At 38.2% G+C, this 12,964-nt stretch overlaps 1 protein-coding gene across 1 annotated transcript; it reads left to right on the top strand.

The window, feature by feature from the left end:
- The first annotated feature begins 849 nt into the window (after positions 1 to 849).
- On the top strand, positions 850 to 5,171 carry LOC143404425 (guanylate-binding protein 7-like). The gene is made up of 3 exons (XM_076862566.1): positions 850 to 1,158; positions 2,497 to 2,709; positions 5,016 to 5,171. Exons 1-3 carry the CDS (start codon positions 850 to 852, stop codon positions 5,169 to 5,171), a joined length of 678 nt encoding a protein of 225 aa, XP_076718681.1.
- Positions 5,172 to 12,964: the final 7,793 nt, after the last annotated feature.

Here is a 12,964-nt window from a genome sequence, read left to right as displayed (position 1 = left end):
TCTCTCTCTGTCTCTCTCTCTCTGTCTCTCTCTCTCTCTCTCTCTCTCTTTTAAAAAAAAGCTATGTAGTCCACAGAAATATACAGCTAGGAAAAAATATATTTAATAATATCTCACAGGGAAACTGTTTTGGGTCAAGGTTATACTTAGTTGTTAAGGTCTGTAAACTAGTCAGATTGGCACCTGTTATTTTGCCAGAGAAATGTTAGAGTCTGTAAACAAGTCTGGATGGCGCCTGGCAAAATGCCAGAGGGAGTGGTTTGTGAAGTAACAAAAGTGAGCCATTAAGTGTGGAGATTCCTTATTGGTTGACTGCTGTATCTATTTTATGCTAATTAGATAAGCTGTGTAAAATGTATAAATATCGCTCAGATCCTACAATAAACGGCTTCCATTCCTGCTGCATCAATGTACGCAAGTTATTCGTCACCCTCCGGTTATTTTGCCCAGCCAGCCGGGCTGCGACAGTCCTTTGGACTATTATTTAAAAATACCTTAAACTGGGAGTATGAAACAACATACATTTTTTTCTCCAGGTTTAGTAGGCTGGAACTCCAAGATCAGGGTGCCAACATAGTGGAGTCTTTGAGAACTCTTCCAGGTTGCAGACTGCTGAGTTCTTGCTGTTACCTCACATGGTAGAACGGGCAATTTAGCTCTCTGGGGTCTCCTGTAACATACTAATTCTGTTCATGAGAACTGTTCCCCCATTGTCTCTAATCACTTCACAGAAGGCACCACCTCCTAGTTCCATCACCTTCATGGTGAGAATTAATCAGTCCATGGTGTTATGTGTGATTTTAAAAACACAGTCTCAGACTCTTGTATCCTATTGAGTGAGAACTTGACATGCATACCTATTCTCGGCCTTATTCAGGGCTGGGGAGTTTGGTGGAGACCTATGTGAATGCCATCAACAGCGGAATGGTGCCTTGTTTGGAGAATGCAGTGACCACTCTGGCCCAGCGTGAGAACTCAGCAGCTGTGCAGAAGGCAGCCGACCACTACAGTGAGCAGATGGCCCAGCGGGTGCAGTTCCCCACAGACACACTCCAGGAGCTGCCGGAGGTGCATGCAATCTGTGAGAGGGAAGCCATCGAAGTCTTCATGGAGCTCTCCTTCAAGGATAACAAGCTGGAGTTCCAGAAGAAGCTGATGGTAATTAACCTTAGCTTATACCTTTCCTGATCTTGTCCTGGAATAAGGTTGATAGTCTTTTTTTTTTTTTTTTTTTTTTTTGTGGTGCCAAGGTGCCAGGGCCTTAAACATGCTAGGCAATCACTCCACCACTGAGCCACATCCCAAACCCCTAGACCTAACATTTTTATTCCAGGGTTTGTATCCTTCTTATCTCAGAAATAATCTAGATTTTTGTGGGTAACAAGACTCTGCAGGCTACAAGTGCTCTCTTTATCTAAAAGATGACACTTTGTTTTCTATTACTGCAAAACAAATGATCATGTACTCAACAGCCTAAAAGAGCAAGCATTCATTAGCTCACAGTAAGGTTAGATCCCAGCATAGGTTATGTGGGGGTTCTGCTCAGTGCCTCACAAGCTGAAAACAAGATATAAAATGGGCTTAGTTCTCATCTGGGCACCTGGGAACCCTTTTCATCTTCAACATACCAGTGATGCATCCCATCTTTCCTTCTTTTCTAGTCTTTCTGTTTTCCCTTCTGTCACAGCTGGAAAAAACTGTTCTAATGTGCAGATGTGGTTAGGTTCAATAGGGTACTGTTCATTTATTATATTTATCCTGTGTAATGCCACATATTGTAACCATAGGATTACTAACCATCATATTCACAGACCCAGGGACAAGGCAGGAAGTGGACACGGAGGAGAGAACTCTCAGGTGACAACTTAGTTCGGCTGATCAGATGCACCTTCACTGAAAGTTTTTTTTTTTTTTTCAGACTATTTAGGACAGATCTTAATTTGACAAAATTCTCTTATTTCATATTGAGGAAAATCCAGCTGGATTGTAATTTCCAAATAGAAACAAACAAATGCACCTATTCTTATATCCTCACACACTGAAACTGTCACGGAAAGAACTTGCAAAGCAGTCAAAACTCTGCTCAGAATATACTTAACTTGTTTCTGGTGGGTAGATGTGCCATGCATATATTTTCATCTGTAGCAACCCGCGTTCTCTGAGGGGAATTTTACTTCAACCAGAATTAAACATTAAACATTTTATTAGTGATTGTTAGGGTTTCAGTTGCTGTTAATCATACTATTACTAAATAAACTATAAAGTTTATGTCTTCCAACTCCATCATTTCACATATATTGAGACTGACATTGAGGTAAGAGACTTTTCAGAGTCACACAATGAATTGTCCAGACCTGGGACTGAAGCATGTCTCCTGACTCCTTCTATGTTCCAGTCCTCTCTGAGGCGGTCAGACTGCTTTTTCTGAGAGGATACCAGTTGGGCCTTCCTTCTAACAACTTCTTTGTATTTTACTTCCCTACATTTCCCTTCCAGGACACCATAGAGAGAGAGAAAAAAGCTCTCCTGCTGCAGAATGAAGAGGTATCTGTCAACTGCTGCGAGGCTCGGCTCAAGCAGCTTTCAGGGCCCCTGATGCGAAGCATCTCAAGAGGAGCGTTCTCTGTTCCTGGAGGCCATAGGCTCTACTTAGAAGTAAAGAAGAAGGTAGAACTTCAGTACAATCTAGGGTCCAGGAAAGGAGTGAAGGTGAGGAGTAAGGGGAGGGGAGAGGGCCAGTATGTGGTCAGAGGGTCTGTGCTGCTCCTTCTAAAACTAAGCTCCCACCATTATTTGTGAAACAAAAGCAGAGAATGGCTATATGTTGACATTTATATGATTTTATATCCCCTGTTAGTAAGATCCTCTTAAGTAAACCAGAAACAGTTCTTCCCAGAGAGGGTTTAGAACCAGGAATTCAGGTGAAACCAACCATTTCTTTTACTTATCAAAAAAACGGTTTTAATTTTTTTTCTGCTAAAACACAGAAGGTACAATATGAAAGAAATGACTTTGTTCTTGTGAGGCTTAACATATTTCAGTTGGACAAATAACAGTCAATGGTATATGAAGTGATAGGGTTATCATAAGTTAACGGTAACTGGTGTGTACTCACCAGAGAATGATGATGGACATAGTTGTTAGGAAATATTGAACATTCTCTTCCTACATCAGGTACAGGTTCTGGTGATTTCCTTACATTACCTATTTAATTCTCAGAATACACAAAGTACATATTACTATCTTCCATATTAATACCCTTAAGAAAGGTAGTGCACAGAAGGCCTAATACGTGACCTAAGATCATAACAGTCTGTCAGTGACAGAGCTCATGGGCAGCCATTTTAAACTCAGAATTTATTTTTAAGGCGGGGGGATGGGGGGGATCCTCCTACTGCACCACTTCAGATTCTTCCAGCTATTCTACAAGGTTCCCTTTTTCCCACATCCTCAACAACATCTCTTGTCCTTTGACTAATTGATAATAGGCATCCTCACAGATGTGCTAAGATCTCATTGTGGTTTTCATTTGTGTTTCACTGGTATTAGTGATGTTGAGCACTTTTACAAATATCTGATTAACATTTGAATTTCTTCTTTGAAAAATGTTTATTCAGGTCCTTTGTCCATTTTGTAATCAGGTTATTTATTTTTATTACTGTTGAGTTATGATTTTCTAATATGCTTTGTATATTACCCCTTATCAGATATATGGCTTACAAATATTTTCTTCCATTCTATACATTGTCTTTTTCATGTGGTTGGTGGTTTCCAGACTGTGCTGAAACTTTAGTTTGTTGCAGTCACATTTATTTTACTTTTTGCTTTTGTTGCCTGTCTTTTGGTTTTAAATACAAGAAATCTTTGTAAAGGCAAATATCAAGGTTTCCCCCCTAAGATTTCTTCTAGGAGTTTTATAGTTTCAGGTCTTATGTTTAAATATTTAATAAACTTTTAGTTCATTTCATAGAAGGCATAAGATAATGGTTCAATTTCATTCTTTCCTGGCTCTCTATTCTGATCCACTGGTGTATGTGTCTGTTTTTATGGTAGTACCATGCAGTTATGAATACTAAGTAATACAACTATACATATCATACAGATATCATTCAGTCTTAAAAAAAGTACTGTCAATGACGACAACATGGATTAACCTAGGGACATTGCACTAAATGAAATAAGTCAGCCACAGAAAGATAAATGCTGCATGGTTCATGTTCAGTGGTGCCAATCAACAAAAGGAGCAAAAAGTCATTAAGCTCATATTAACATAGTGTTCAGTTAGAGTAGAATAATGATTAGAAGGGCCTGAGACAGGGGAAGGGAGATACTGGTAAAATATATAAACATGCAGGTATAGATGAGTAAGTGCTGCCCACCTGATGTACAAATGTGACTGTAGTTAAAATACACTATTGTGTACCTTAATGTTACTAAGATAGTAGGCCTTATGCATTCTCACGACAATGGAAAATGTAACTGTGTGATGTGATCAACATGAAAACTGGCTTGATTGTAGGAACCATTCAACAATGCAGTCATATATCAAACATCATGTTATATAATTTCAAAGTATACAATTTTTATTTGTTAATCTCAACAAAGCTGAAAAGAAACTCAGGAGGCAGCCTAGAAAAGCTTTCTAGTATAGGAGGTGGAAGATACAAGTCAAACAAACTGTAGATATGATGCTAGTTAAGGAAGGCTAGAACAAATCCAGAAAAAGGATGTGCACATACTACAAACAATGGAGAAGGTACATGTTTGTAGAACTGCTCTTACATATGACTGGGGTGGCTGGTGGGCAGCACTCAGGGGAGAGGAGTCTGCTGTAGAGGGTTTTCATGTCTCACCAGAGCACGGACTTTTGTTGTGTCCTTAGAAGGACAGGAATCCCTATGGGATCCTAACTAAGAATGATGCAAAATAAAGTCAGTCTATTGAATAATAACTTCCTTATCAGAAGACTAGATCTTTGATGCCTAAAATGTTTTTGTTCCTTCTTGGTTCCCCAGGCAAAGGAGGTCCTTCAGAGCTTCCTGCAGTCACAATTTGCCATAGAAAAATCCATCCTGCAGTCAGATAAAGCCCTCACTGCTCAAAAGAAGGCCATAGCAGGTACAGGGGAGGTCACAGCTCTCAGAGAGTGGGGAGGTTCCTGCATAGACTGACTGACTGGACAGGAAAACTTTCCTGAAACCAGAAGATTCTTCCTGCTGTGGAGCACATGCTCTGCTAAATCTGAGAGCAACAGGGGAGGCCAGCAAATCAGTTTTTCATCACATTTGGAAACATAATGTGGCTATCATGGCTAAAGGAAGGATTCACATATCCCTCTTGCCTTTTCTGAAATAAGTTTGGTTTGTGAAGCTAGGATAGTAGAGCTCAGACCTAACTGTTTTTTTTGTTTTCTGGTCCTCTGTTCTATTAACTGGTCTACATGTTTGTTTACATGCCAATATGGTATGGTCTTTGTTGCTATGGCTCTGTAGTACCTCTTGAAATCAGGTATTGTGATGCCTCCAGCTTTGCTCTTTTTGCCCAATATTGCTTTGCCTATTCAGGATCTTTTGTGCTTTCATATGAATTTAAATTTTTTTTATCTGAAGAATGTCATTCATATTTTGATGCCCACTGAATCTGTAGATCACTTTGCTTGTCAAAGCATATTAAGTCCTATTACACAAATGCTAAGGTTGCATCACCAGAATGAAGATAAAGCTACAAACACTTCTCTGATTTGGTCAATGGAGGTGATATGGCTAAATTAGTGAAAATAGCTAGTAACCTTTTGGCTGCTATAGAAGGAAGAAATGTTTATAATCCTCAAGTTAATAATACAGTTTGTTTATAGTTTGAGTCAGCAAGGCAGGATAGTATTGATGGTGTGAAGCTATAGGCAATGATTAAGGCTGTGGTTCCTGTAGAACTTCATGATGTTTGAATAAGAATAACTACAATTGTTATTAATACTATATGATTTATAGGTTATTAAGTAATTAATGACTTTTGATCTGATGTAAGAAAATAAATTTTGTTATAATTATACCTCATAAAGATGATATAAAAAATGGATAGGCTAGATGATCTGTTAGTGGATTTAGAACTGTAGTGATTCATATTATACCATAATCTCCTAGTATCCACAATACACCCAAAAGGACCACATATCTGGTGATTAGAATCTCTGTTATGCTTTTGATAGTCATAGGTGGAGGCCACAGTGTGTTTTTATGTAAAAGCTTTTATACATGTTAATCACAAAATGTTATTAGATCAGTTGTGTGGATGTGGTTTAGCATTGCAAATTTAGTCAGCTTTTTTGCTGCTATGACTAAAGAACCTGACCAAAACAATTGTAGAGAAGGAAAGGTTTATTTGAGGGCTCACAGTTTCAGAGGTCTTAGTCCAAAGAAGGCCAATTCCATCCCTCAGGGCTTGAGGTGAGGCAGAATATCAGGGCAGAAGAGTGTGGCAGAGGGAAACATCTCATATGCTGATCAGGAAGCAGAGAGAGGTTTCCACTTTCCAGATACAAATATGTACCCCAAAGCCACACCCCAATTCCCACCTCCTCCAGCCACACCCTACCACTTCAATTACTACTCAGTTAATCCCTATCAGGGGATTAATTCACTGATTGGGTTAAGACTCTTACAACCCAGTAATTTCTCCTCTGAACCTTCTTGCATTGTCTCATCTGTGAGCTTTTTGGGGACACCTCACATTCAAATCATAACACTCTGTGATGGTCAGCTAAAAACTTTAGTGATTCTACTGTATTCTGAGTGTAGATTAATGCTGTAGGAAGTTGTGGAGAGCAACAGATATGTACAATAGAAAATAAAGTCTTGCATTTAATTGTTCTGTTTGATTTCTTCACTGGATAATATGATTAAAGTTGGAATTAATGTTGCTTTGAAGAGCATACAAAATATAGTGGCTGTGAATGTTACAATTGAAAATATTTCTAAGGAGATTAATATTGCAACAAAGTTTTTGTAGAATTGAATATTCAGTTGATATTGACATGCTAGAATTATTAGGGATAGAATTCAGGTTGCTACTATTAATAGGGTGAGTGATAATGAGTAAGAAAAATACTTGGGTGAAAAAATTAAAACTTTCTGCAGAATTAATTGAGAAGAAATAAACTCCTGGATATCTTTTGGGGGGTGAGTACTGCAGATTGAATTCAGGGGCATTCAACCACTGAGCCACATCCCCAGCCCTTTTTTGTATTTTATTTAGTGACAGTGTCTCATTGAGTTGCTTAGCGCACCTCACCATTACTGATATACATTTATCCAAAAATTAATAAATAAAACAAATGGGGTGGGGGAATGAGAAGAGAAGGTAGACAAACTACTATGAGATATCAAGGAGAGAGAAAAGTATAACCAAAGTACAAGAAGAACCATAGCTCAAATACCTCCAATGAACATGACTATAGATTTAATTCATTTTCCTGGACTTGGGGGGGGGGGCGTTGTCAATATGCATTGTATACTACTCCTCTATTTTCCTTCAGTATTTTCTTTGCTATTTTGAATGGGATTGTTTTCCTGAATTCTTTCAAATCAAATTCATTATTGATGTATAGAAGAGTTACTGATTTTTTGCATATTCATTTTGTATCTTACTACCTTCCTGAATTAGTTTATTGGTTACAAAAGTTTTTGGTAGAGTCTTTAGGTTTTTGTATGTATAGAATCATATTATTTGTACATAGAGATGCCTTTTTCCTTTCCTGTTTGTATCCTTTATTTCTTTCTCTTGTCTAATTGCAATGGCTAAATTTTCTAGCACTGTATTGAGTGAGAGCACTGAGAGTGTATACCCATATCTTGTTCCTGATCTTAGAGGAAATACTTTCAGTTTTCTTCCATTCAGCATGATGTTGGCTATGGATTTGTTACATACAACCTTTATTATGTTGAGGTATGATCCTTCTATACCTCATTTATTCAGAGCCGTTATCATGTAGGTGTATTGAATTTTATCAAAGACACTTTCTGCATCTGTTGAGATGATCATGTGATTTTAAAATTTTATTTATGTGATGCATTATATGTGTTGATTAGATGTGTTGAACCATTCTTGAATCCCTGAAATGAAAGTCAACTTAATCATCACGTATGAACAATTTATTGTGTTGTTGAATTCAGTTTGCAAGTATTTTATTGAAGATTTTGCATGTGTGTTTATCAGGGATAATGATGTATACTTTCTTCTCTTCTTGGTGTGTCCTTGTAGGGTTTGGTGGCAGTGTAATCGTATTCTCAAAGGATGAGTCTGGAAGGCTCCCTCTCTTCACTACAGTGGAATAATTTAGTGAATCATTGTTGTTAGGTCTTTAAAAGTTTGGTAAAATTCAACAGTGAAACCATGCAGTCCTGAGTTGTTATTTTTGGAGGATTCTTCTAAACTGAATCAGTTTTGTTACTTGTTATTTCTCTATTTAGGTTTTTGTATCTTCTTGTTTTTTTGTTTGTTTGTTTTGTTTTGTTTTCACCAGAGATTGAACCCTTGGGCACTTAGCCACTGAGCCACATTCTCAGCCCTTGTTTTTATTTTAAAATTTGAGACAGGTTCTAACTTGCTTAGAACCTTGCTAAGTTGCTGAGGCTGAACTTGAACTTGGAATTCTCCTGCCTCAGCCTCCCAAGCCACTGAAATTATAGGCATGTGCCACATACCCACCTTTGGTTCAATTGTGGCAGATTGCATGTAACCAGAAAGTTCTTCTTTTCTTCTAGATTTTCCAATTTATTATCTTATATCTATAGGTCTCACAAGAGTGAGGCCATTTTGGTAATTCAGCCAGGAGTTGTGTGGACATAGTGTATGCATTTTTATGTTTACTATTACAGTGGGATTGATTATTTCTATCAAGTGATGGGGGTTTATATTGGCTCTGTTTTTTTTTTTAATATGATTCTGATACAGATGCTCCAATCATGGTACAGGGCAGGAAGCTCTTGTCCTCTGATTAAATACTGGTGCATGATAGGTGGTTCATGGGGAGAAGTGGGGGCCAGAATCACAGTTCTCCTCTAGTGGCATTCACATCTAGTCTTATCAACAATGCATGTTCTGACAAGTTGCAGGTGCAGCCAATGTAGAAATAATGCATAAGAATGATGTCAGCAAAAGTTCTGTAACTCTTCTCTTCACTATTGTGGAGTGTCTTCCCAGGAGTGGGAACTCAGAGCCTCCCTACCCGTACCCACCTGAAGTGTCTGTCAGGTTTCAAGTCTGTCAAAGTTGGAGCTGGATACAATTCCTCTCAATTGGCCTGGGAATGCAACTCATCAACTGAACAGCCATGCAATTTGTGTAAGGCCCTGAGCTCAATTTAAAAATAAAGTAAAATAATAAAAATCACAAAAATAAAGACAAGGAGAACAACAAGGAGAAAAGAGAAAATATTACTTAAATAAAAAATTCAATTTTAATAAAAATAAAACTAACAAGAAAAGTTAAATAAAAGATAAAAATAAATAATAGCAAATAAAAAAAAAGATTTTTTTTTTTTTTTTTTTTTTTTTGAAAAGAAGAAAACAAATCCTTCCACTTGAGATGCTTGGAAAAGTAAGAAAGGTGTGTTATTGCAGCCTATTTTAAGTCAGCTTCTCTGCTAATCTTAGAATGTGCTTCCCAGGGGTGGGTTTTTTTCATTCCTCCCCACCATTCTTTCACTTGTGGTAGCCACCAAGGAGCCACAGACAGTGAGACCCATGAAGCTAACTGAAAATCCTTTTAGCTAGATGCGGGCCAGAGCTAGATCCTGTGTAAGATGGGTTTTGCCAGGCCTAGATTCCCTTTGGCATGTCTTAGGCTGTGTGTCCTGAGGCAGGGCATATTTCCGAGCAAAGTATCTCAGGCAGGTAATTGGGAATGAAGGTGTCAGGGGCAGACTGGACACTAGAACAATACAGTTTTGTGATGGGAAGGGAACAGTGGGATCCACATAATCTGCCGTCGTAATCCTGGCATCTTCAGGCCTGGTAGCCATGAGAGACCACTTGCAACTACTCAGTCCCTTTTTTCAGAGGACAGGTTCCCTGGTGAGATGATTGTAGAGGGTGACAGCCTCTGCTCCCCTTAGCTTCACAGCCTGCATTCCCACAGAATGGGACTCTTAGTGAGTTTGTGTCAGAGCCAGTCCCCTGAGCCAAGGCCCTCTCAAAAAACAGTCACCCACTGAAGCAATGCAGTGGAAAGTCCATGCAGTCCTAGAGATGGGAATATGCCCCTCCTGAGCAGGGAAAACTCAATGGGACCCTTCTCAAGTTGACTCTTGGCTTCAGCACCCTGAGGGTTTGTTGGGAGATGGAACAAACCTAAAGTGTAGACCTCAGGTCTCTTACTTATTTAAATTGTATGTCTGCAACATATTGACCTGTGCACCAGTGGAGCTGGCTGGGACTCTTTCCCCTTTATTCCCATTGAGAGAAGATCCCAATACCTGACCTCAGTGATGGGCAGTAGGTACTGGGGCATTCTGTTTCTCTTGCTATGCTGTTATCTCAAGATTCTGTGTTTTCACCAGGTCCCCATCTCTCTGCTGCTGAACTCTAGCGCTCTCCCAGGGCCACTCACCTCCACATGCAGTTCCACAGCTATTGCTTTGTTTCTAGTCCACAGAGGAGAAGGCAAGCACTGGGTGCATCTATTCTGACATCATATGGCTCAGAACAGTCTCTGGGCTTGAACAAAACATCTCTCCAACATAGCCCGGTGGTGCTGAGGAAATCTCACAAATGTATGAACCATGGATTGTCCCATTATCCAAGTCCAAATATCTAGAGACATCAAAAACATTCTAAGGTGGTAGAGAAATGAACACATGATTAACTGCTGAAGTTGTTCAACACAAAACCCTGTCTGTTAGCAATGGGATTTTCAAAAGTGGACTTCTTCTTTTTCACAGGTCCAAGAAAAACTTCTGACTGAAGGATTTCAAAAGGAAGCTGAGAAGCTAAGAAAAGAGATAGATCGACTACGAGATAAACTAGATGACATCAACACCAAAAAATCCTCAATTGTCTCACAGATCCTTGATTTTGTTTTCTCTGTGATAAGGGTAGGAACTTCTGATACACTCTTGGATATAGTGAGGAATATATGTGATCTATTACTAAGGCACTTCTCCTAAGAAAATGATAAAATGAAATTTTAAATTTTAATTACACAACACTGTTGTTCAATATTTAAGTAAACAATATAAAGAAATGGGAAACAAATAAGGAGATAATGAAATTGTTAGTAGAAAAGTTTTGAGTAAAGCAAAGACAAATGCCAAGATGAAGAAAACATTTGCAGTTTGATTTTAGACATGATGATATTATAACTAATGATGAGCTCTTGTGAGAAGAGACCAACAACTACATTTCTAAATCAGCAGAGATATGATAAAAATTTTTACTTTACTGATAATAAAATTTGTGCAAAATGAAATTAGGAAGTTTGTGTTTCACTTCATTTATGGGTAAGAAAGGGTAATTTTTCCAGGACCCTGAGCTAACAAGGGTTTGGTGTAATCAGTGGCCTACATTAAAAATTAGAATACAGATATCTTATATACTTATTTACCCAAGATGAAATGGGCATTGTTAATGGTATGCTGTAATGACAAAAGACTGAAAAACAAAACTTTGAAGTCCCTCAGTCACTGATATTGTTTTGATCTTAAATGTCTCCCAAAAGCTCATGTTTGAAATCATGATACCCAAACCAGTACAGTTTGAAGGTGGAGTTTTAGGCAATGATGAGAGAATTAATCCATTTTATGGGTTAGTAATTTAAATGAACTCCTATTAACCGTAGGTAGGTTGTGCATGCCTGGAGGAAATAGGTCATTGAGGTTGTGTCCTTAGGGATTATATCTTATCCCTGGCTCCTTGAGTGTCCTCTGTCATTCCCTCTCTTTGTTTCCTGGCTACCATGAGCTGAGCAGCTTTCCTCTGCTATTTCCTTTCCACCATTTCCATCTCAGGCCTAGAGTAATAGAGTTGACTGACCACAGACCGGACCTCTAAAACTCTGACCAAAATAAACTTTCTCTCTCTCTCTAAGTTGTTCTTGTTAGATGTAGCCATAGTGCCATAGAGCTGACTGACACAATCAGGTATTGATAACATAAACCTTGGGACATACTTTCAGAAGAATACTCTGCATTTTCACTGATATGAAAGGCAAAGCTTTATTGGTATTGATATGAGATCTTCTCCAAGATATATAATAAGTGAAAAACAAGATGCTGAAAGTGTATATACATATTATCACTGAATTAAGAATATAGTGTATGTGCACACATGTTATTGTCTACCTCTGGAAAAACACAAAAGAAACTAGTATCCATGGTCACAATAGATTGGGACTTAGATAGCTGAAGTAAGAAATAAGAAAACAACCAACTTTATATTGTATATTCTTCCACAACTTTAACACTTTAGGTGAATTTGTCACCTATTCAAACAAATAAATACAAATTAAAAGGCTCCCAGGACAGGATGAAAGCTTTTAATACTACTAGAAATAGTATAAGTAGGCCCAACAGGAATAATTTACTCACAGAACAGGGAACTAGAAAGCCCAAGACCTGCATCTTAATTTTGTTTTCATTATGGCCTTTCAATTGTCCTTAAAATTTTATTCACCAGTATATGTTCAGATACAACTCCCCTAAGATATTAAACTGGAATGGCCTTTAAATTTCCTCCCAGATTTATAAAGATGGTAAATTAGAAGGGAAAAATTTCTTCAGGTTAACTCAGTATTTCAGGAATTCTTTTCAGCTGTGTAATGCTTAAGACTTCCAGCCAGAATGAATTGTGTGTTAGTCTACAATTTTGCTAAATACCAGGTATTGGCTGATTAATCACATTCGTTTTAATCACATTAATCACATATCCAATAGGGCACCAACTGATGAGGTCCTCACCCTGTTCCTCAGTCT

This window comes from Callospermophilus lateralis, chromosome 7 (genome assembly GCF_048772815.1).
Source record: "Callospermophilus lateralis isolate mCalLat2 chromosome 7, mCalLat2.hap1, whole genome shotgun sequence".
Taxonomy (NCBI): Eukaryota; Metazoa; Chordata; class Mammalia; order Rodentia; family Sciuridae; genus Callospermophilus; species Callospermophilus lateralis.
This window is presented reverse-complemented; position numbering and strand designations above follow the sequence as displayed.